This window comes from Mustela putorius, unplaced genomic scaffold, assembly GCF_011764305.1.
Source record: "Mustela putorius furo isolate JIRA1106 unplaced genomic scaffold, ASM1176430v1.1 tig00000508_pilon_pilon_pilon, whole genome shotgun sequence".
In the NCBI taxonomy this organism is placed as follows: domain Eukaryota; kingdom Metazoa; phylum Chordata; class Mammalia; order Carnivora; family Mustelidae; genus Mustela; species Mustela putorius.
Genome location: NW_025421402.1, coordinates 16,596,451 through 16,619,267, shown reverse-complemented (window position 1 = coordinate 16,619,267; position 22,817 = coordinate 16,596,451). Strand labels below are relative to the sequence as shown.

Below are 22,817 nucleotides of genomic sequence, written 5' to 3'. Positions count from 1 at the left end.
AGTCCAGAGGTGTACTCAGACTAAAAAACATCAGACTCCATGGATAACTTAATTTAATTTCAAGTTTGATCACTTAAAAATTATGGAAAGTGTCACTAGGATTTGAACATCTAAAATGACTTCATACTGGCAGTTTTAAGAGTTGAAAAGATGCTTTTCACTTACAATGTCAGGATGGTAAAAACAGTTTTTAACAATATTTTATTGTGGAAAATCTATCATATGCAGAAATACAGAGAAAAATATAAACTCAGTATGTCTCAGCTGGCTTAGATCAGGGTATGGCCAACCTAGTTTCATGTGTATCCACACCCAGCCCTTCCTCCAAACCCAAAGCCCATCTACCATATTACTTCAACTGAAACTAACAGTATGTTCTAAAAAATAATAGCTTCTTTTTTTTTAATATTTTATTTATTTATTTGACAGAGATCACAAGTAGGCAGAGAGGCAGGCAGAGAGAGAGGAGGAAGCAGGCTCCCTGCTGAGCAGAGAGCCCGATGCAGGGCTCGATCCCAGGACCCTGGGATCGTGACCTGAGCCGAAGGCAGAGACTTTAACCTACTGAGCTACCCAGGCGCCCCAATAATAGCCTCTCAAAAAAAAAAAAAAAAAAGGAGAAGAAGAAGAAGAAGCCACAGTACCATTACCATATCTATTAAAAGAGCAATCATTTGTTAATACATGTTATTTCTTAACATATGCTAATATATACGATTGATACTCACATTTCTTCAGTTATTTTGTAATGTTTTATTTTATACGTTGTTTGGATTTGGATCCAAATGAGATCTGTCTCTTATAATGGGTTGACATACATCTCTTTAAAAATGTTCCCTTTAATTTATAAATATGCCCTCCCCAGCCTTTGGTTCTCCTTGAAAGTTTTTGATTGCAGAAATCAGATTGTTTGTTCTATGAAGTTTGTCACCTCCGAGAAATGTTGCTGATTTTACCCTACTGTGTCATTGCACATACTCCTCTTGTCCCTCCCTCCTGTAATTGGTATTTAAATCTAGAGAATTGATTTAGGTTCAGGTTGTTTTGTTTGCTTTGTTTTGCTTTGTTTGGGCCAAGACTGTTTCAGAGATGGTATCTTCTATTTTTCTCACTTCCGTGTCTCTTTCTGTGATTGGTTAGCCATAATGATCCCAGATTCATTGAATAAGGGTTACAGAATGGTGATATATTAATTCTGTCATTCAAATTTTGCTTATTGGTTGGATTACTGCCATTAAAAATATTTCCCACGGGGCACCTGGGTGGCTCAGTGGGTTAAAGACTCTGCCTTCTGCCAGGGTCCTGGGATCAAGCCCCGCATAGGGCTCTCTGCTCAGCGGGGAACTTGCTTCCTCCTCTCTCTCTGCCTGCCTCTCTGCCTACTTGTGATCTTTGTCTGAAAATAAATGAATAAAAATCTTTAAAAATAAAATTTTAAAAAATCCTCCTCTTCAGCTACTTGATTACTGCAAGGCACAGATCATGTAGGAAAAGAGAGAGAAATACTTGATCACTTCCCTTGGTTATCAGTTTTCAAAATTAATTGGTTCTTTACATTTTCCAGAGATGAACAGTGAAACTAGATTCTATTTTTTCTTTAACTCATTTATTTTAAACATATTTGATGTTTTTCAGTTCTTTAGTTATTATTCTAATGGTGTTAAAATTGGCCCATCTTTGGGCAATGGAAGATTGTTTATATAGGCTCCTGAGTCTGTTTCCTTTCTAGTGGATTTTCTTTGCTTTCTTCCTTGCCATCTGGTATGTTTACTTTTTCAAGGCTACCTTGTACCTTTTCTAGCCTAGACCACGAATCTGCCATGTCTTTAAGAAGGGAAGTAGCTTCAGAAACTACAATCTGGATGTTAGAGCTATAATGATTTCTAGCCCTTTTTAATGGAATGCGTTAGGATTTTTTTTTTTTTTTTTTAAACATGTTGGCTCACTCGAATAGTCTTGACTCAAATTCAAGACTTCGGTATTTTTGTACTTTCCATTATTGATTATAATCTCTTTTTTCAACATTGAAAATACTACCTCTCAATGACACCATATAGTTAACAGCTGTCCCTTGAACAATGTGGGAAGGTTAGAAGCACCCACCCACACCCCATGTGGTCAGAATTTCTTTGGTGACTCTTTACTCCCCGAAAACCTACTGATGGCCTACTGTTGACCAGAAGCCTTACTGAACATAAACAGTTGATTAATGCATACTTTCTGTGCTATATGTATTATATGTATATAATATATAATGTAATATATAATATGTGTATGTAATATATAATATTATATAATATATATAATATATATGTAATATACATGTATGTATATTGTATTCCTACAACATATTCCTACAACAATGTAAGCTAAAGAAAAAATATTAAGAAAATAATAAGGAAGAGGCACCTGCATCTCAGTAGTTGAGTGTCCAACTCTTGGTTTCGGCTCAGGTCATCATCTCAGGGTCATGTCCTCAGGGGTCGTGAGATCAAGCCCCGAGTGGGGGCTCCACACTCAGTGCAGAGTTTGCTTGAGGTTCTTTCTCCCTCCTCCTCCCTTTTCTTCTGCCCGTCTCTCTGCTCACATTCTCTCACACTCTTCCTCTCACTAAAATAAAGTCTTTTTAAAAAATCATAAGGATGAGAAAATACATTGATAGTACTGTACTGTATTTATTGGAAAAATTCCTTGTATAAGTGGACCTGTGTCGTTCAAACCCATGTTCAAGGGTGAGCAGTATTCCTTTTATCTAACCAGTCATACACAGAGCAGTCTCAGAATCACCTTATCATCATGACCATCAAATAAAATAATTTTTAAGAACAGCCTAAAATTTTCCCTTTCCCTATTTGTTTTATAATTCTTATATATTTCACAAGGAATATGTAGTCAATCCCTGTGTGTAGTCAATTTCAAGCCCCTTGAGGGACCCCTGGGTGGCTCAGTCAGTTAAGTGTTTGCCTTTGGCTCAGGTCATGATCCAAGGGTCCTGGGATGGAGCCTGCTCAGCAGGGAATCTCTCTCTCTCTCTCTCTCTCTGTCTGCCCTCCCCACTGCTTTGTTTTTCTCTCTCTCTCTTAAGTAAATAAATAAAATCTTTTTAAAACTAAGTAAAGTCACTTAAAATAGTTCCTAAGTATAGATATACAAATTTGTAATTAGGTTCTTTAGTTTCATTTTAATATTCAGAGACTTCTCTTTAAAAATATATTTAATTTTGTTATATAATGACATAAACATCATTATAGGTTCTATAATCAAATCTCCACCAAAAAAAAAAATCATTTTCAAAGAGGTCTAACCTCTATCCTGTCCCCTCAACGGGGGGCTGGTAGCTGTTGTTCTGTTTTGTTCTATTTATGGTTTATCCTTCTGTTGGCTTTTTTTTTTTTTTTCTATTTTAGAATAAGCAGCTCTATCTTTCTTCCTTTCTGTGTTTCCTTTTCCTTGCTGTTACTTGCACTCTGGTATAACATTTTACATTTCAGAAGACTTTTATTTTTTCTAATAATTACCTTTGCATCAATACTTTGGGCAGGAGAGGCTGTTTGCTATTGGTTCCCTGTTGGGACCTATCCTGAAGTCAGCTAGTAACCTCTTTTGCCCTTCTCATTCCTCTCCCAAGCACTGGATGTAAAGTCAATGATACTCTGCTAATATCTGTAGGCCAGTCAGCAAACTCATTCCATCTTCTATATACTTTTCATTTCTCTCCCTTTATGATACGTGTACTCTGTATACATTCTTGGAGGCATGAACCATCCATCCTATGCTGTCTTCTTCATTTCAGTTCTAGTTTTGGATCTAGCTCCGTTCATTTGGTATAAATTTGGCAAATAAATATAATGATCTCCATCACATCTGCAGTCAGTGTTTCTCTGTTCTTTTTGTTTTCCTCTGAAAGGGCTCGTGAAACAGTGTTCCTTGACTTCCATGACCTGTACATGTCAAGGTCACTTTGGCCAGATTTACAACCCCTAGCTCCTGTCTTCTTTCCTCAATAAATAGGTTCCTGCATTGTCTGTATAAAACATTTGTTTTCAGTGTCTGCTGGAGTCTGGTTTCCTTTCATGTTTCAGTGGCTTATTTTTGCCTGGATGCTCAATGATATTTTCTTTCTCCTTAAAGCCTGAGAGCTACAATAGACTGTATTCTGGTATGGTCATTCAAGGTATTTTTTCCCCAAGGACGAAGTATGCTCTTTCTGAAGGTAGTTGTTATTATTTTGGAATAAATTTTAAGATTTTCTCCAGTTACAGATTTTCATATTTATATTATTTCATTGCTTTGGTTTTGCTTCAAAAGTTTCTCTTATACATATATTGGATCTTTTTTGCCTGTCTTTTGTAGTATCACTTATATGATCCTTTTTCTCTCTTCTTTTATTTTGGATGTTTTTATACTTTGCAGCCTGTGTTTCATTACCTTCTATTCTCCTCCATCCTCTTTATTCTCTTATATTTTAGTCTAGTTTCATTTCTGGAATTTTTTTTTAACTTCCTTTCTAATTGTTTTCTGGATGCTATCATCTCTCTTTGGCTAGCTGTTGTTGGGGGGGTTCGGGTTATGCTGTATAGATTCAGAAACAAGAGTGCCACTGCCACCATATTCCCAGAATATTCCAGGACTTCTTCATAACCTGCTTATTTTTAAGAGTGGAAATAAGTGATTAGAGCAATACATGGTCAGGGCTGCATTTCTGTACTGTTAGATCTAGTGTGTCATGATTTTCTAGTCTTCTAGTATAGTAATGTCTATGTTTCTTTTAACAATGATGCTTCATACACTACTTCCACACACCTTTAAGGACTTTTTTTTACCAAGTGTATAAAAGCCACTAGTCTAGGTGATGTGTTTGGAACCCACATACCGTGTACAATCTCTGCATTCTGGAATCTTATATCCTCCTACTCAGGAAAACCTGGACTCCATCCATGGTTCATTTTAGCCTCTCACTCTTATGCCCTTCATTTAGTCTCCATAAAATAGCCAGAAAGACATATGGAAAACCCAAATCTATTTGTGTGTACTTAAAAATTCTTAATGGCTCCTTGTGCACTGTTCCTGGGTTGTAAATTGGTATACAACTATGGAAAACACAGTATGGAAGATCCTCAAAAAAATCAAAACAGGACTATCATATGATCCAGCAAGTTCATTTCTGGGAATATATCCAAAAGAAATAAAAAGACTAACTCCAAAAGATATCTGCACCCCCATATTCATTGAAACATTTTTTACACTAGCCAAGACATGGAAACAACCTAAGTACCCATCAGTGGATAAATGGATCAAGATGCTCTGTGTGCGTGTGTGTGTGTGTGTGTGTGTGTGTAATGGATTATTTAGCCATAGGGGAGGAAAAAAGAGCAAATCTTACTATCATTTGAGACAACATGGATGGACCTTCAAGGTATTATGCTAATTGAAATAAACAGAGAAAATACTTTATGATCTCACTTAAATGTGAATTTAAAAAGAGGGGAAAAAATTCAGATTTATAGTTACCAAAGAGGGTGGGGAAGGGGAAATTGGAAGAAGGTGGTCAAAAGATAACAAGCTTCCAGTTATAAGATAAATAAGTACTCGGGATGGAAGGTACTGCATGATGACCATAGTTAACTCAGCTATATGACACATAGGGAAGTTGTTAAGAGAGTAACCTACCAATCTCATCACAAGGAGAAAAGTTTTTTTTCCTTTTCTCTTTCTTTCTTTGTTTTCTTTTTATTGTAACTATATGAAAAGAGAGATATTAGCTCAACCTACTGTAATCACTTTGGAATGTACGTAAATCAAACCATCATTTTGTACACCTTAAACTAATACAGGTATGTATGTCAGTTATTTTTCAATAAAACTGTAAAAAAAACAAACAAACAAATAGATGGAAACACACAAACACATAAATTATTAATGGCTTCCCATTGCCTTTAGGATCAAGTCCTAAATGTGGCTTGCAAGGTCTTTCTTGGTCTACCCCTCTTGACGATTCCAGCCTCACCTCCAAATACTCCCTTCCTTGAATGCTATAAACCAGCTGCAATGAGCTTGTTTTCGTTCTTCAGATAAACTCTGCCCTCTCTGCAGTAGAATTTAAGATCCATAAAAAAGATATAAAGTACAGTGGAAAATCAGCTTGACAACTTCTGATTTGGTATATCGTGTTCTGTTGTATTTGCATACATGACACATTTGTATGTTTATAGAATATATTTAGACCTTCTTAGCTAATGATAAATCTGTTATATTTCCCCATTCATACTCTAAAAGCAAAATGTGTTCTGGTTCCCAGAGTTTCTCTACTTCTTTGGGCTTACGATTGGGACAAGAAAGCGACAGAATCAATGCAGTGTTCAGTTTACCATAAACAAACTCTCTTGTCCGTGGGGAATTATAGTCAAGACTTAACTGAGAGCATGCAGTAAGCCACACATTCAGCCCTCACATCAGCTCTTTGAGAACAGTTCCACCATTACCTCCATTTCTCAGATGGGATAGGCAAGGTGTGAAAATTAAGTAATTTACCTAGGTTTGCCCAGGTTTTTAAATGGAGAAGCAGCAATGAAACTTCATCTCTTGACTTCAGAGTCCACACTCTTAACCACTGTGCTGTAACACCTCTCCAGATATTCAGTTAAGAAGGATCAAAGACAGGGAATTTAAAGTATACTACCTAAAATTGAAGAATAAAATTCCCCATCATTTTTCTGGTTAAATACCAAAATAGCTGAGATCCCCTGAGTGTCAACAATGCATTTATTTCATCTCATTTAATTTCCAAAATTAACCTCTGAAGCAGATACTGTTATTTTTCCCATTTTGCATGTGAGGAAGGAGAGAGGGGTCCAGTAGCTTTCTCAGCTCAAATGCCAGGTAATTTATACGGTAGTGTCTTTTTCCTCAAGTCTTATTCCTAAGACATATAAAAATGAACTCGACCATCTTCTTAAATCTGCTATCTCATCTTTAAGCAAAACTGTTGACTCTTCTAAAATAGTAATTTTAAACACTTTAGATTATTTGTGCATTATGTAACAGAGATAGTGGCAGCATTTTGAAACCATGACTAAAGCGATTGGTGTTAATTTGGCATCCAGTGTCTGAAATTTAAAAAATACAGAGGCCTGCATGTTTTTTAAAGAAATGCAATGTAAATGAGAAAAGAGTAAATGTATGTAAATGTAAATGAGAAAATGAGAAAAGACTTCATTTTTATTTGAAGTTAATTTTTGGTAGAATATTTCTCTGTGGACATTTAAAGACAATAGAGCTTCCAAATATAAAGAGTAGTAGACCTGAATTACCAAAATGAGAAAGGATGTTTGGTCAAAGATCTTGATGGCATAACTGATTCTGAATATAAGGTAATGCATTCCAACTTTGTAGGTATTCGAGTTGAATAGAACTAGGAGAATCTTGAAATACTTTCTCTTGATCACTGAACATTTAGTGTTCATGTAGTCAGCACAAGCCCCCGAGAGCTTCCCTAGCTATTAGAGTATATTTCACAGTCTAGGAAACATTTGCTAACAAGTGTGTAAAAGTTTTATGTACATATTGTTCATTCATCTGCCAAAAACCACCATGGAAGAGAAAGCACCAAAAGCATTCTTTTCATAAAGTTACACTTAGCAACTTAGCAAAACGCAAAATTATGTAAAAGGAAACACTTTTGCATTAGATGCCTGCCTAGACTTTAAAAGCTGACTTACATATATACAAGTTCGATTTTGCACATACTTCCACCCTGAAGCCCAAGATAGGAACTGAATTCGTTTTGTGATTTTCTATTCCCATAAGTAAGCATTTATTTATTACAGAAATCGGAACCTCAATAAAGATATTGATTATCATAAAAACAAGTTACTATCAAAACTCTGGCATGCCTTGTTAAATTTTATTCAATAATGATTTAATAAGTGCCTGTTATTGGCAAGACTTATAAGTGCTCAGGGAAATCTACTTAAAAGAAATAAATCAGATGTGGGCCCCACTGCGTTCAAGGAATCTACAGTCTAAATAGAGTATTGGTTCATGTAGATATATAGCTGTAGCTTAAAGTAAAAATCATTGTTTTCTCCAAGGAGTGAGAGATTATTCTGACAATGACAGTCAGATAAGGCTGCCTAAAGGGGGTGGCATTTCAGCTAAGTCATAGATTCCCAATTGAATTCCACCAATAAACAATAATTTAACCTAAATTCAAGTAAGTTTGCCTCTAATGGCAGTGCTGTCTGACATATTCCAGAGTAGAAATAACTCCCTACATCTTTCAGAACTTTAAGACATTCCAGCATATTATTAAAATATCCAGTGTTTATTACCTCCACAGTGTGGATGTGAAAATGGCAGCCACATCTGCCTTTGCTCTTCAGTGGTTGTACTCTACAGATGTTCATTACAGCAGATAGAATTAGGACATTAGTCTCAGTCCCCTTGCAACAAGTCATCATGGGACACTTTACAGAACACCAAAACTGAGCTCAGTCTTGAGCCTGTATCTGCCAACTCAGCCATGAAAGTAAATTGTAAACTCTGTTGAATGAACAGAGCCTCTCAACTTCAAAAGCTACCTTGGAAATGGATCTCCATGGAACTCCATCTCTTCACCAGGCCAATAACTTCCTAACCGTAGCTACAAAACTATCCAAAGCTACTTCTACAAAGAAGTAGGGACAGACTTTTTCCCCCACTGAATTCAACTATTGATTTAGTTAATAAACTGATTAATTCAGTTCAGCAGGCATTTCATTCCTTTTTTCTAGAGAATTTTAAGTAATGGTAAATGGACAGATTCATTGAACTTCTTAAAATTTGATGTGTGCAGGGAGGTGACTTCTCCCCCCATGTCTACATATGTTCTCACTCCCGTCTTGTTGAGTTGCTCCTAGAGCCCCAAAGATGGCATGCGGTACACGCGCTTCAAGGTAGTCGTGCCTCTCCAGATGTCTTCTCTCACCGAGGGTCCTGGAATGCCTTGCACTCTGGTTTGGAATTCTCTGAATATTGAGTTGAAATCATTTTCCCACATGATCAGTAGACTTTAACCCCTAGAAAATGAAAGCCATATCTTTTTTATTTCCCAATCCTGTTTTACGGCATAGGGCATGGCATGCATTACATTTTCAGTAGACATGTATTAAATGGAGTATAATAAACTTAGTTGAATGAGGCAGTATGGTATAGGGGAAAAATTATTCTTTAGAGGCATGCATTCCTTGGCTCAAATAGAATAACTTCATTTCTGTTTATGTGATCTTTGACAAGTAACAGTTTCTCTGGACCTTAGGTTCCTCAGACCTATTGTATGTGAAATACTTAGCATAATACCCCATATGTAGTTGACACTGAATATGTTTGGATGTTCCTGGTAATTCAGTAATAAATTCTAAGATTTAAGAAACTAATATGTATTCAAACTAATAAAAAAATAATAACATATTTTCTGCCCTGCCCCTTTAATTCCATCATTCTCTGATGCTGGTGAAAGAAAGAAACTCAGCACATCCATTCCAAAATACTCCCTAAGAACTGCACTTATTAAAGCTTGGCTTAGAGTCAGAAAGAGTGAATAGGAGATTATAGTAGGAAGTCAGTTCAACAAACGTACAAGTATTATATACTACACTGGAGAAAGTGGATACAAAAATGAGTAATGCATGGATTTCCTCAAAAAAGTTAGGAATATTATTAAGAACACTCCATAGCTTTATTAATGGACATTATAAATGCCAACTGTTTCATCTGAAGAAGTACTATATGGTGTCATAATCAGAGAGAATGTGGTGTTATATCTAAATCTGTGTCTGAATTGATAGTTCTTCTTTGTAAGATGCAGGATGTCATCGGGATCGACATCCCAATTTTTTAAATGTAGACACATATCCTCTTGCATTTAATGGAGATATTCAAAATAATTGTGTTTCTTTTGCATAATTTTTAATCCCTCCTAAGACTTAACACTAGCTTTGTTCTATCATTTTCTCGAGGAAATTGGAATAAATTTATTGTTGAAACTCTGTACTACATATCATTGATAAACAGATTCCAGAAATACATAGTTATAGCTAGGAATTGAAGAAATTAAATCAATATCCGTTTACTAAGTGCCTACTATTTCCTAGGTACTATGCTGTGAAGAATAAAAGAATACTCCAAGATGCCTCAAATATCTTAGATTCTGCTTGGAGAGACAATATCCAAATTTGAACTCAGGCGAAATGAATTTTTCTGTTTCCCCAAAGAGGTGGTCTGCTACCATAACCTTATGGACTTATTACACTGTATAGTAATTTCTCTTTCTTGTGTTTCTGGCATTATGCTATGAGCCCCTTGATGGTAGGAGCCATATTTGTCTTTTCTTAGCATCTAGTAGAATACCTGATCAAGTTTTGTTAATTGTTGAATGAATGTTTTTGAGTAAATTTAAGAAACACTTCAAGGAAGACGTGTTATCACAAAAAATGCATGATTAATTGCTAAATGAAATGTTGAGGCAACAGTTTTTACAATAGTTTAATTTGTTTTCGTTCAGTAAATATTTATTGTGCCTCTAATACATGACAGAAGCCAAGTTAGATTCCGTGAAATTGCACATGGTTCTTGGCCTTAAGTTGTTCCAGTGTTTTTAGCTGACAGTCCCCTCTAATCTGAAAACAAGTTGGGCCAGACCATATGATATATGTAACAACAGACAGAAACACAGATTGCTATGAAATGTAGAGGAAAAGTTCTTAGAAGGAGAGTGAAGTTAGGAAAGTTTAAAAACAAGAAAGAACATTTAGATTTGAGGACTCTGGGAAAACTGTGAAGGGTGAAAGATTAAGTTCTCAAGGATGGTGGAAATTAGGAAACATAAAGAGGAAGTTTTCTCAAGTGGGTAGAATAGGTTGCTCCAGTGTTAGGTCATGTACATGGCCTTGGTGACCAGCAGTTCCTTAAAAATATCCGTAGGGCTTGGACAGATATGGGAAGTATGGAAGCCAAGATGTAACAGCGGTTCTCCCAAAGAGATTTTTTGAAACCTTATGAATAATTTGCCTATGAAAGGTTTAACTCTCTTCTAGATGTGAGAATGTTCTCACCTAGATATGCTCAGAATGTTCTAGTGATCATCTCAAGATATCTACCTAAATGGAATGAGCAGAGAAGGGGGACAGGGGCAGCTGATGCTTGGGCTAGGGTCTGCCAGCAGCATTGGAGACTGCCTCAATCACCAGGTTGTGCTTCAGGGCCAGACCTTAGCATTTGGGGATATCCAGGAAAGACCTAAATCCAAAACAACTAAGGTGCTGGGAGGCTTATGACTGGTAGGTACCTAAGTCCAGAATAAAGCAAGGGCTCAGCTCCTGGGACACAAGTACTAAATTCGGTGCACTGTTTTAAACCTTAAACTCTGACTTTCTTAAGTCAGGATTAGTCCAGGGAGAGGGGAAATGGACTCAAGGCAGAACATGAAGTCAGATGACCAAAGCCACAGAGAGAGAAGGCACCAGAATCAGGTAGGGCATGATCGACAAGACTAGATACAAAGTGTGCTTCATGAACAAGAAGGGGCTTAGAAAGAAAAACCATTAAAAACCAGGACTTCATGCAGTGTTCACAGTTAAGAAATACTTAGACTAAATGGTAGTTAATGCTTCATGTGTGTTTTAGTACAACAGAAAAAGAGATACTGCTGTTAACGCCTTCGATTTAGTATGTTGAGACATGGAGACATCAGAGGGGAGGAGAGGGTCATTTGTATCTAGAAGAGGAAGTTCCCAACAGAGCTGGGTTTTCCAGCCCGGAGACTTCTCTCTGCCACCAGACACCTCCTCCAGTGACACCGCAGACCTGATTCATTTCTGTGCAGCTGATGCCTTGTCCATGCTTATATTTTTCTAACTGACAATGAGTGTTCTTGCCAAATGCCAGGGCCCATAGTCACATCTGTTTGTCGCTCCTCTGAAGCTTGTCTGAGGCTGCTTGGGAACACATTTTATCCAGGGGGCAACTTTAACTAGGCCTAATTCTCTGAAAAGCCTCTGTTTGTAAGTGCATACGATGAAGAGACAAGTCCTTCCTCTTTTCCCTTTAATATTATTGTGTTTGACACTGCCGGCTTCTGTCCCTGTCAGCCCATGTTGAAAGCCAAGTTTTCAGGCAAGATGGTTTTCACTAGGATTTTTGTTTTGTTTTGTTTTCCCTTTTTGTTTTTTCCTGTTTTTTTTTTTTGTTGTTGTTGTTGTTGTTGTTTTCCTCCAGATAAAATGCCCAGTTTCCTATCACCACACCATTTAAAAGGATGAGGGGATAAACCATGTGAAGTGTGTTTCAAAAGCAAAACAAAATGAAGACTTCTTTCTGAGTTCTGCTTTTCTAATATTTAATAGGAAAATCTTCAGAATCAGTATATGAGAAACTACGTTTCACATCATAACTAAGTGACAATACTTACTAATCCAAAACAAAAACAGCATTATTTCTTGATCCTTTCCACTTAAAGGTATGTTTATTTACCTTTAATAGTAAAGGTGTGAGTCATTATAAATTTATTAGGCTTGATTGGTTTCCCCTCTTCTCCACCGCAGGCAAGTACCATTAACAGAAACACACACACTGGTATCGTTGATGGGTAACTTCCTTGGAGCGCCTTAACAAAAAAATCTTAACGTTTTTTAATAACTTCGGGTCTGTTCATAAGACAGTACATTATCCTTCTTCAGAACACACACACACACACACACACTCAAACGCGTGTGTGTGCACACACACAAAGCCAGCTACCACCTTGAATAGTAATCCAAGTATTCTGCGTTGCAAAAACAAATGACTCATTTAGACTGAAGCAACAAGGCTTCCTTTGAGGCACTCATTGATTTTAAATTAAAAAATAACTGCTACGTTTTACATTAGGAGTGACAACGAATAACAGAGGAGACCTTACTCCGTGTTATTCGTAGCAACTTCAGGGCGCCTGTCTGAAGGAAAAGGGAGATGGACAAGCCTGAATGGGGCAATCTTACTGATCGATAATCCAGATCTCGGAATGCGCTGTAGCAGATAGTCAATTCCTGATAGAATTACTGAAATGCAGCCAGCTGTTTTTCTTATGGCTCAGGTCTTTGGGTTCAATGTACTGACTTTATTAACTTGAACTTTATTCTCCTTGAATGTTTGTGTGTCTCCTTTCCTTTATGTGGCTCTGCTGGGAGTGGAGGAGGGGAGATGAGTGAAGATGTTGTATTCCATTTATTCTGTAAAGATGACTGAAAGGGAATTTTTGGTCCAGCAGATGAGAAAAGAGGTTGAAAAGAGAGATTGTTCCTAAGATTTGTTTTTCACCGTGTTTGTAAACAGGCCTTCCTAATAAGTCTTAATAGTATTTAAAAAAAAAAAAAAAAAGATAAAGTCTTAAAGGCAGTATTGACTTTGGAGAATTATTTTTCAAGCAGTGAGAAGACTCTGATTACATGCCATTAGTACCAGAACAGCAGACGTGGAAGCCAGCAATGTTAATAGTCACACTGGGTACTTATATGTGTCAGGCCCTCACGTATTTCTTCTAATTATTTCCAAAAATGTATTTCTTAAAGAAGGACCCTCCTGACTAATTTTTTTTTTTTAACCTTGGTTTGAGCTTTAAATCTGTCTGAAAGTAAGAAAACCTGGCATTGGGGGTTTTTTGGGTTTTTGTTTTGGTTTGGTTTTTAATAATCCAGAATCAAGACTTTTCATGGGCTGCCTGCCCACTTCCTCTCTCAGATAGACCAACACAAAGAAGTTTCATGATACGGCAGCGTCGTGTTATTCTCAACCATGACAGAGAGGAGTGACGGGAAGCAGTTATGTGTCTGGATTTTGCAAACCTTGTTGCCCTGCATCTCATCAGTTTCAACCCTAGCCAACCCTGCTCTCTACCGGTGTCCCAGGATTCTAACCTGCCCAACCATCTCTCCTGCTTAATGATCTTTAATGACTCCATGTCAGCTATGAAATCCAGACAGCTTCATGGCCATATGTGACATATATGGCCCTGATCCAGCCCCAGCATTCTTCTTCCTTCAAATTATATAGTTCCTGCTTGGAAGATTGTTTCCCAGACATCTCGAACCAGAATAAACTCTTTATTGTTTAAAGTACTTTCAGCAAAGTGATGCCTGACTAGCTCAGTCAGTAGTAGAGCATGAGACCTTTGATCTCGGGGTTGTGAGTTCAAGCCCCATGTTGGGTATAGAGATTACTTAAAAATAAAATAAAATAAAATAAATACTTGGAGCAACAGGTATAGAAAACCTAACCAACAATGGCTTAAACTAAGGATATTTATTATATTTCAACAAGAGGATCAGAAGTAAATGGTCCATGGGTTGGTGTTTACAGTTCAATAACAAAAGGGCCATGCCTCAGAATTCAGATTCCCACTTTATTTCCATTTCCAGAATGTTCCCTTCCCCTCCTTAGCTATTGCTGATATCTGAGCCTGTCTGGTATACACTCTACAGAGTCAATGTTGCTTCAGTCTTTTGCTAGGAGAGATTTCCAGAGGGATCACAGATGTCAAAGGATAATATTGTACAAAAAGGTAAAATCATGACTCTGTCGCAGGTATAAAATGAATAGGTGTTTGAGATAACTGTTTAACTCATGAGTTAATGAGGGAACCAAGCAGATCTTTTAAGGAGTTCAAAGAAGGAGTCAAAGAAACACAGATTTATAAGGAGTAAGGAGTGTAGATGTGAATGGGCAGATGAATGCAGAATTGACTTCTCCACAGGAGGGAAGATTGTCCTTCCTCAGGACAATTCATTTGTATTTCTATAGACTGGAATTATTTCCCATTGCTCTCAGGCATCCGTAACTTCGAGTTGTAAACTAGCTTCCGTAGAGTCAAGAATCTGATAACAAGAAGAATATGCTCTAAAATTGTAGTTTTCCAGTAAGGCACAAATATTTCCCTACAAAAGAAAAAAGGTATATTCAACAAAACATGTTTCAAATTGTTATAAGGCCTCAATAATATAATCTCTAGTGATAGCCAATAAAGTTGGTGTTGCCCACCACTGCCACCACTGTCCCTGAGTATTTCATGCACTCGTGACTTAAACTCCCCACTGAGACTGTAAATTCCTCCTATAATAGGAAGTGAACATTCCATGCCTTTGTATCTTCCATCTCTTCCTTCCTACTCTTCACTGTCACCGCCTCTGTGGGATCTTATGCTAAGTCCGAATAGATACTAATAAATGCTCGCTGAATAAGTGAATTCTTTGATTTTGTATAAAAAGGATGTGTCTTCTTTGATACTATTGTAGTTTTTTAAAATAATCTAACAGTTTTTAAAAAGTAAATGGGATCATAATCATTCATTTTTTATTTATTTAAGTTTTTTTTTGGGGGGGGGGCATTGGAGCCAGGACCACACCTCAAAACCCAGACAGTTTTGCATGTCTAAAAAGATTTTGATATATATGTGTGTGTGTGTGTATTTCTGCAAAGTTAGTCACTACCTGAATGAACTAATTTTTTAAAATATTTTAATAAGTGTATATATTTATTCTCTAACAGAGAAACAGTATGCACTCAACACAAAAGGAAGAGAAAACTAGACAAATTGTCTGTTGCTATTACCTATATTGATAGATTCTGACAGTGTTTTTATTTGATTGTGGATCAGCCAGATCATTATTGTACTGTACTTTGTGCCTTATAGGTAGAAACTATAAGTAAATTTTACTTCCCAGTAAAATTAGTGCCCAGCTTTTCATTATATTTAAATACCTGAGAATATGTGTATAAATATATATCTTGGTTTTTACCTGAATCAGTTTTTTCCTTTTAAATTTTTCTCTAATAATCTGGGTACGTAGGGGAGAAAATAATTTTTCTCTGTCTTTCAAGATTCTTCTAGCTAGATTAAAAATCAAACTGATAGATTAACAGGAAGAAATCAAATTAAATTCTGTACATACAGGGAACCCACACAAGCATGAGATTCTAAAGACAGTGAGGCAAAAGGAGGTATATATGTCATCCTGAACTAAGGAGAAGGGAAATAGGAGTCTGGAACTTAAAGGGAAGGAATACAATTCATGAGAAGATGAAAAGGAACAAATGTTTGGTGAACAAAGTTTGTTGGTCTATTCAGAAATAACTAGATATAGTGAAGACTGATCCAGCAGGCCTTGCTAGGTTAAATATGAAACGTCAGGATACTACCAGATATCTCTGTGAATTACTAAAGGAACATGTGCTATAATAAACATGCATCATTTATTTCTGCTTCATGATCCCCAGATACTATCCCAACCCCACATCAGGGATTATGATCCAGGAAATGAACAGAGTCCTTTTATAGCTTGAAATGTTTGAAGACTTTTAAATCCTTTCCATCTCTTTGTATAATTTTTTTCTTGATTTCCAATTGGGCCATTTCTAATTTTTCCAAAACTTTTTAATTTAGGAGTCCATGATTAGGCAAAATAATCCAATTCTAACTAACTTTAAGAATAGCATAAAGTCTGCTTCTCAGTTCTTATATATATGTCATGTCTTTATAAATATAATCCAGTATAATGTGGGCATATTTAGTAGAAGAAGACCAACATTAACACATTCAAAATTATGCTTCCTCACCTAGCTAATAAACAATTAACTAAAGAATTCTAATCATACGAATTATGAGAGAGAACATCACTATTTCCTTCTGTCTGTTTAAAGTGTTTTAAGAAAATTCACTGCCACATAATATCCTAAAAGAAATTGATCATACTTTTCCTGTAATAAATGTTGCTCTGACAGTAAAGCATTAGTAACCAATTGATAACCTAGCAACAATATTGTGATCTCTTTAGATAATTAATCTTAGCTATTTTCCTGTCAGAAGCAACAGTGCTTGATTTTATGTTGAGCTAGAAAGATTGCCAGTTTTGAAAATTAAAAAGCATTCCTTTTATATTATTCATTCCAGTAACAATTTATGATGGCGCATTTAGCTGCTGAACGCTTGTCAACAAACGTAATTATGTTTCGATATAAACAAGATTGGTGGTTTTACTATGCTGCTCCATCTTTGTTGAGAATGTTTTGATTTAGGTTCAGATTATACAAGCTGTGTATTTATGTGTCATTTTTTTCCTCCTTTGTTAATAGTTTTTTCTGATAATTACTTGTAGGCAAACAAGCATGCATTTAGGATCCTTATGCACAGGAGATATCAAACGGAGAAGAAAAGCTGCACCTTTGCCTGGACCTACTACATCAGGTAAAGCAAAAAGGGGTTGGGCCAGAACACAAATATAAAGTTCATAAATCATCGACTGGAAAATACAGATAATTCTAAATCACTTACACTGAAGAAGAGGCACAGTTTACAAGCAACTATTAAATCATTTGCATTTGGTGTCAGGATATATTGCATGTTCCTTGTTTAGATTTTTCAGGCGGCCAATCAATAAAATATTTGCTACACACCTACCCAAAGGCAAGACTCTGTGTGAGGTATTAAAAGGATACAAAAACTTCAAAAGCTGTGTCTTTGGCCTGCGGAAACTTATAGACAGGTTGGGACAACAAGGCATACGTAGATGAAAAGGCAAATAACTCCAGAAGAAATTAATTGTAAGAAATTCGAAAGTATAAGGAGCAGCCTCAAAACACAAAGCCCCATATTACGGAAGATGGAAAGGTAACCGTGAATGCATCGGTCTGGTTTCTAGTCCCAGCTCTGCAACAGTCCTAGATTCGTCTTCCCATATTTATACATGGGTGCGTGGCTGGCTCTGTCAGTAGAGCAGGCAACTCTTGATCTCAGGGAGGTGAGTTCAAGCCCCATATTGGGCATGGAGCCTACTTTAAAAACCAAAACACAACAAAGAAACAAAAAAAAGCTGCATTAGAATAAAAAAATCACATCAAAAATCACATCCTTCTAATAATGTTCCATTCTAATGAGTGTGAAATAGGGGAAACCACAAGTGCGGAGCAGAGAGAAGTCACTAGACCAGAGGGGTCAGGAAACCTTAGAAGGGCAAAGGCCCAAGCTTAGTAGTGAAGAAGATGAATAACCAACCGTATGTTTAACAAAATCTCATGCAAGAGCAATGATAAGGAAGGCAGAGAGAAAAACCAGTGAAAGGAGGAAGAACTGGGCATTGAATGTAAAAACCCACCTAAGAATAAGGATTTGTGTTGCAGCAAACTGACTCTAAGAAATGTTTTCAGTGTAGATACTTGGTCAGTTACAAAGAATAATAGCCTTGGCCTATTGCCTGGGATCCTTACCCATTCATACTTATAAACTTTAACTTCATTTGGGAAGCACTTTATAGGAAAGGTTATTTTTTCCATGATGATTTATAGAATATGAAAATAATATCCATGTCAACCAGGAGAATAAACGATGAGAAGGAGAGAAGAAATCTTGACATGGTCATTACAAGGAAATAAAAGATGTAAAGCTTTAATTCTCTATTTAGGAGATCTGTCCTATAGTTGAGTACTAAAAAATTGAATGACTTAAAATTGGAGCAGTTGTTCCATCTAAATATAAAATTAGAAATAATGCATGTGATTATGAGTAAATATAATATTGATCATCATCTTGTAGCTATACTGAATTTTCAGAATTTGGAAGTAAGAAACACCTGTGTGTGGAATGTGTATTTATGTAGAATAATATTTACCACTTACTGGATGCCTACTACGTAACAGAAAGTTTGTTATTTCATTTTATCTTTGTAACAGCTTTATGAGCTAGGTGGTATTAGCATCACTTTACACCGTAAAATTAAGATTCAGAGAAGTGATAGGTTTTTCTTCGTTCCCTAAGAAGAGAGTAATTATTGAATGGCAAAGGGGGGTTTCAAGCCTACATCTCCCTGCATGACTCCTAAATCCCTGTTTTTTCTATGACAACGTATGGCCTTTTTGTAAGAATATATTTTAAAGACTGTTCTGTTGCATATGTTTATTTGAACCTGCTATGATATCTTAAGTTTCATAGAAGAGTTACCTAAATATTGCTAGGTAGAGATGCAGAACATTCATGAGAATAGTTCTAATATATCTTTCCACAGGAACATATAGCCACTTTTAGATCAAATACATGTCATAAGTTCTTCAATTCAAATCTTTCGTAAGGCAGGTGTAAGATTCTTTAATATCCCCATTCCAGTTGAATGGTCCCCTGAATTCTCTTATCTTTCAATGATTCAAACATTAGTGGCAGAAATAGTACAAGAACAATCTTAGGGATGGAACTAAAGCACCTTAGTGCCTGCAGTAAGGAAGAGAGAATATCAGGGTCAGGTTCGAACACTCTGAACATATGTGAAGTGAGAAGGAAAACGCTTAATGGTTGAGGAGAGGATAATATAATTATTTCTACAAGGTGATTTTGACGTTACAACTCAGTAGCATCAGAGGAAATCATTTATACGGAGTATGGGTATAAACATTAAACTTTAGCCTAAAACATTCATAAGCTTATACCGGCATATTCCAAACGTTGTATTTCAGAACTGTTGTGATTCTCTTAAGAGTCGGGATTTTGGTTATGTTACAAGATTTTTTTTTTTTTTTTTTTTTTTGCTTAAAGAATAAAATGCATAGAAATTTAATGCATTTTTGTAATTACAGTAGTGGAGTAAGAGAATTATGTTACTCATTTCCAATGCATTTTTTAAATCCATGCATAACTGTTCCTCTCAAAGAGGTAGAGAATGAGGTTATTTAAAAGTCCTCAGTTTTAAAAAGAATATCTTCTAATACTAATGAATCAACTCTAAGGTGAAGATTATTATCCAAATTCAAGTAAGAAATGCTTTTGCATAAATACACTTTGATAATGAGGTTATGAATCCTTGATCATCTTGTCTCTGAAAATTATAATTTTCAAATTCTGGAGTATATTCAGCCTTATAATAGTCAATTATATTTAAGCTTCCAGAGTTGAGTTAGCATGTAGAAGTATTTCAAAGTGAATACTCTCCCCATTTTATAGGCCCTCACAGACCTCCCAAAAAACACATTGAATTGAGATACGTTTTCACACATCCTTTTGCCTTTAGTCAGCATTCCGTCTAAGCAGGGAAAATGCAGGTAAAGATAACTATGTCTCATTTGAAATAGGGGATAAGAGTTAAAAGGCAAACAGCTCAAATATTATGTAATGATCCCTCTGATTTATATGTGAAAAGTTACACAGTTAAACAGCAGGTTTAGAAAACATTTACCAGAACACTATCAGAAAACTATAATTTGGCACTCTTAACTTTATAATCCTGAACAAGGTTTATACAACAATTTAAGACTCTAAGAATAAACAGTTACATATTGTATACATAATAAATATTTTTTAAAAGTCACCTATGAAATTAGTAACTCAAAATCTGATCTTTACCTGCTAGTGTGTTGAGAATTTTACTCACCCTGTGTTAGCCGTAGCATTGAGGCATAATGTCATTTGCTTTGTAAGGCTCTAGACTAGCCAGCAGTGTTATCGGTTGAACATTTATTAATTGTGACAGGAACACCGAATTTATTTCAGTGCTTTAGCTTATTTACTGCTCTTTCACCTTTGTATTTTGTATTGACAAAAGAAAATGAATATTGATAAGGTTAGCTATTGATTTTTAAATGTATGGCTTCATCGCTGCCTCATTCAAAGTCACAAACCAAAAGACAGTAGGTGTCTCAGTAGCAAAGGATGTAGATTGACTATTATAAAATTGAGAACTGTTGAAGCAGGAAGGTTTGCCAGCAGAATGCATTTTATAGTTTGAAAAATGTCATCTGTAAAGGTGAAGAAAAGCAGCGAGCGAAATAGGAAGGATATTATTAACACATTCTTAAAAGCCAGTCAGCAGTGTTGGTTATGGTCTGTGTTTTTGGTAGAAGTCTTAGCTTATTAAGGATCTGATAGTGAAAAGATGTGAGTATGCTTTTTGAAATACGGAGGCTACCTCAGTATTAAATGTGTTGTTATCCACAATTAGTATTTGCTGTTACTATTTTGTTTTCTGTTGAACTGATATCCTAGGGAAAATAGTCATCATAGGGAGTCCACCTTTCTTCTATGCATTTATTTATATTATATGCCTAGCAAAGTTCAATTTCTTGGTATAGATATTGGTTCAGGCTGCACTGTCATGGATACGCAAGATTTTGGCAAGAGGTTGCTTTACAGCTTTTTTGTGACTTTCGGGAGTTCTTCCTCAGCATCCTACTGATATTTCAATAACAAAATAATCTCCATGAATACTTAAGGCAATAAAGGCAACTTGTAAATCATAATAATGGGTGAAGATTTTTTTTTAAGTGTGCTTTTAATTAAAAGTCATACTAATCATAATCAGGAAATGGTCAGTATAGCCAAGTGCCCTTTCAAGGTGCTATATCTCTTCAGTTGTCCAAAATTTATTTATCAATAATTATGTTTTTATTTTCTTTTACCACTGGATCTATATGACCACTCTAGATTATCTTATCTCTCCCAGAATTTTATTTATTTATTTTTATTAAAGATTTTTATTTATTTACTTGAGAGAGAGACAGTGAGAGAGAGCATGAACAAGGAGAAGGTCAGAGAGAGAAGCAGACTCCCCATGGAGCTGGGAGCCCATTGCGGGACTCGATCCCGGGACTCCAGGATCATGACCTGAGCCGAAGGCAGTCGTCCAACCAACTGAGCCACCCAGGCGTCCCTCTCCCAGAATTTTAAAATGGGCACTTTGGGGAGAGATGGTTGGTATTAATTTTGAAACCAAACTACACTGAACCTATAGCAAAAGCCTAAGAAACATATCACCTCTGTCCTCCTGATACATGCACCACCAAACTGCCTTTCAGTCTGATGTTTTAGGAGAGTTTCAGACAGCTCTCCATTATCATTTGGTACAAGGAACACTTAAGGAGAGGGTAAACATCCACATTAGATTAAAAATAATTGTGTTCCTGACAATATAAAAGCCTAAATAATGAGAAAGTATACAAACTACAGAGCAGCAGGCCATGCTGAACAAAATACGAAGCCATCTCTTTAGATGCATAAATGATACTGAAAGAAGGAAATTGTTCAAAACCAGGAATGGTCTTTAGCAGCCCCCATGCCCATGCTCAGTTTTGCCAGTCTAGGTAATCCCTGAGGTAGTTTGGTTAGTGCCCCTGTAGGAGGGCAACTAAGCTGAGGAGTTGGGTATAAGGATCCTATCAAGCCAGAACGTCTGGAAAGCTCTAGCCTTAGAAGAGGGCAGACTAGGAACAAAACTTACCCACAGGCACAGGAAAATAAAGAATCTCATTTATACCCAAGCTCCAAGTAGAAGAATCTGAAAATGCATAACCAAGAGCCTACCTCATATGAGTTTCTAGTTTAAAATTACACCAAGTCAAAAAATGAACAGAAAAACTGGTCTTTGAAACAAATGCAGAGCCACTTTGGTGGTACATGGTTTAAACCCCAATGATTATCTTCATTTCACAAATGAAAACCTAGTGAAGTCACCTTCATAAACCAAAACTTAAAAAAAAAAATTATAGACAATTTAAAAACAAAAGGAAGTAGCTGTAGAAAAAAATAAGATAGGTATGATAAAGAACCAAGGAGAAATTTGAGATTCTTACTTATTATGAAAAAATCTTAAAAATTACAAATTCATTGGATGGGTTAAACAACAGGCTCAATACAGCCAGCCAAAATAAAATTAAATTAAAAATTAAAAAAAAAAAACAGCAAATTTTAAAAGCAATCTGAAGAGATTACCTAAAAGAAGCACTGAGATAAAAATATGGGAGATAGAATGGCTGGAGGACTTGGAGGAGGATGAAGT

General features: G+C 36.2%; 1 protein-coding gene across 1 annotated transcript in view; it reads left to right on the top strand.

The window, feature by feature from the left end:
* Positions 1 to 22,817, top strand: part of GPATCH2 (G-patch domain containing 2) — a 172,710-nt gene that overhangs the window by 138,242 nt on the left and 11,651 nt on the right. The window contains exon 9 of the mRNA XM_004751469.3: positions 17,163 to 17,251. Coding sequence (XP_004751526.1) covers positions 17,163 to 17,251 — 89 coding nt within the window. The remainder of the gene's footprint in view (positions 1 to 17,162; positions 17,252 to 22,817) is intronic.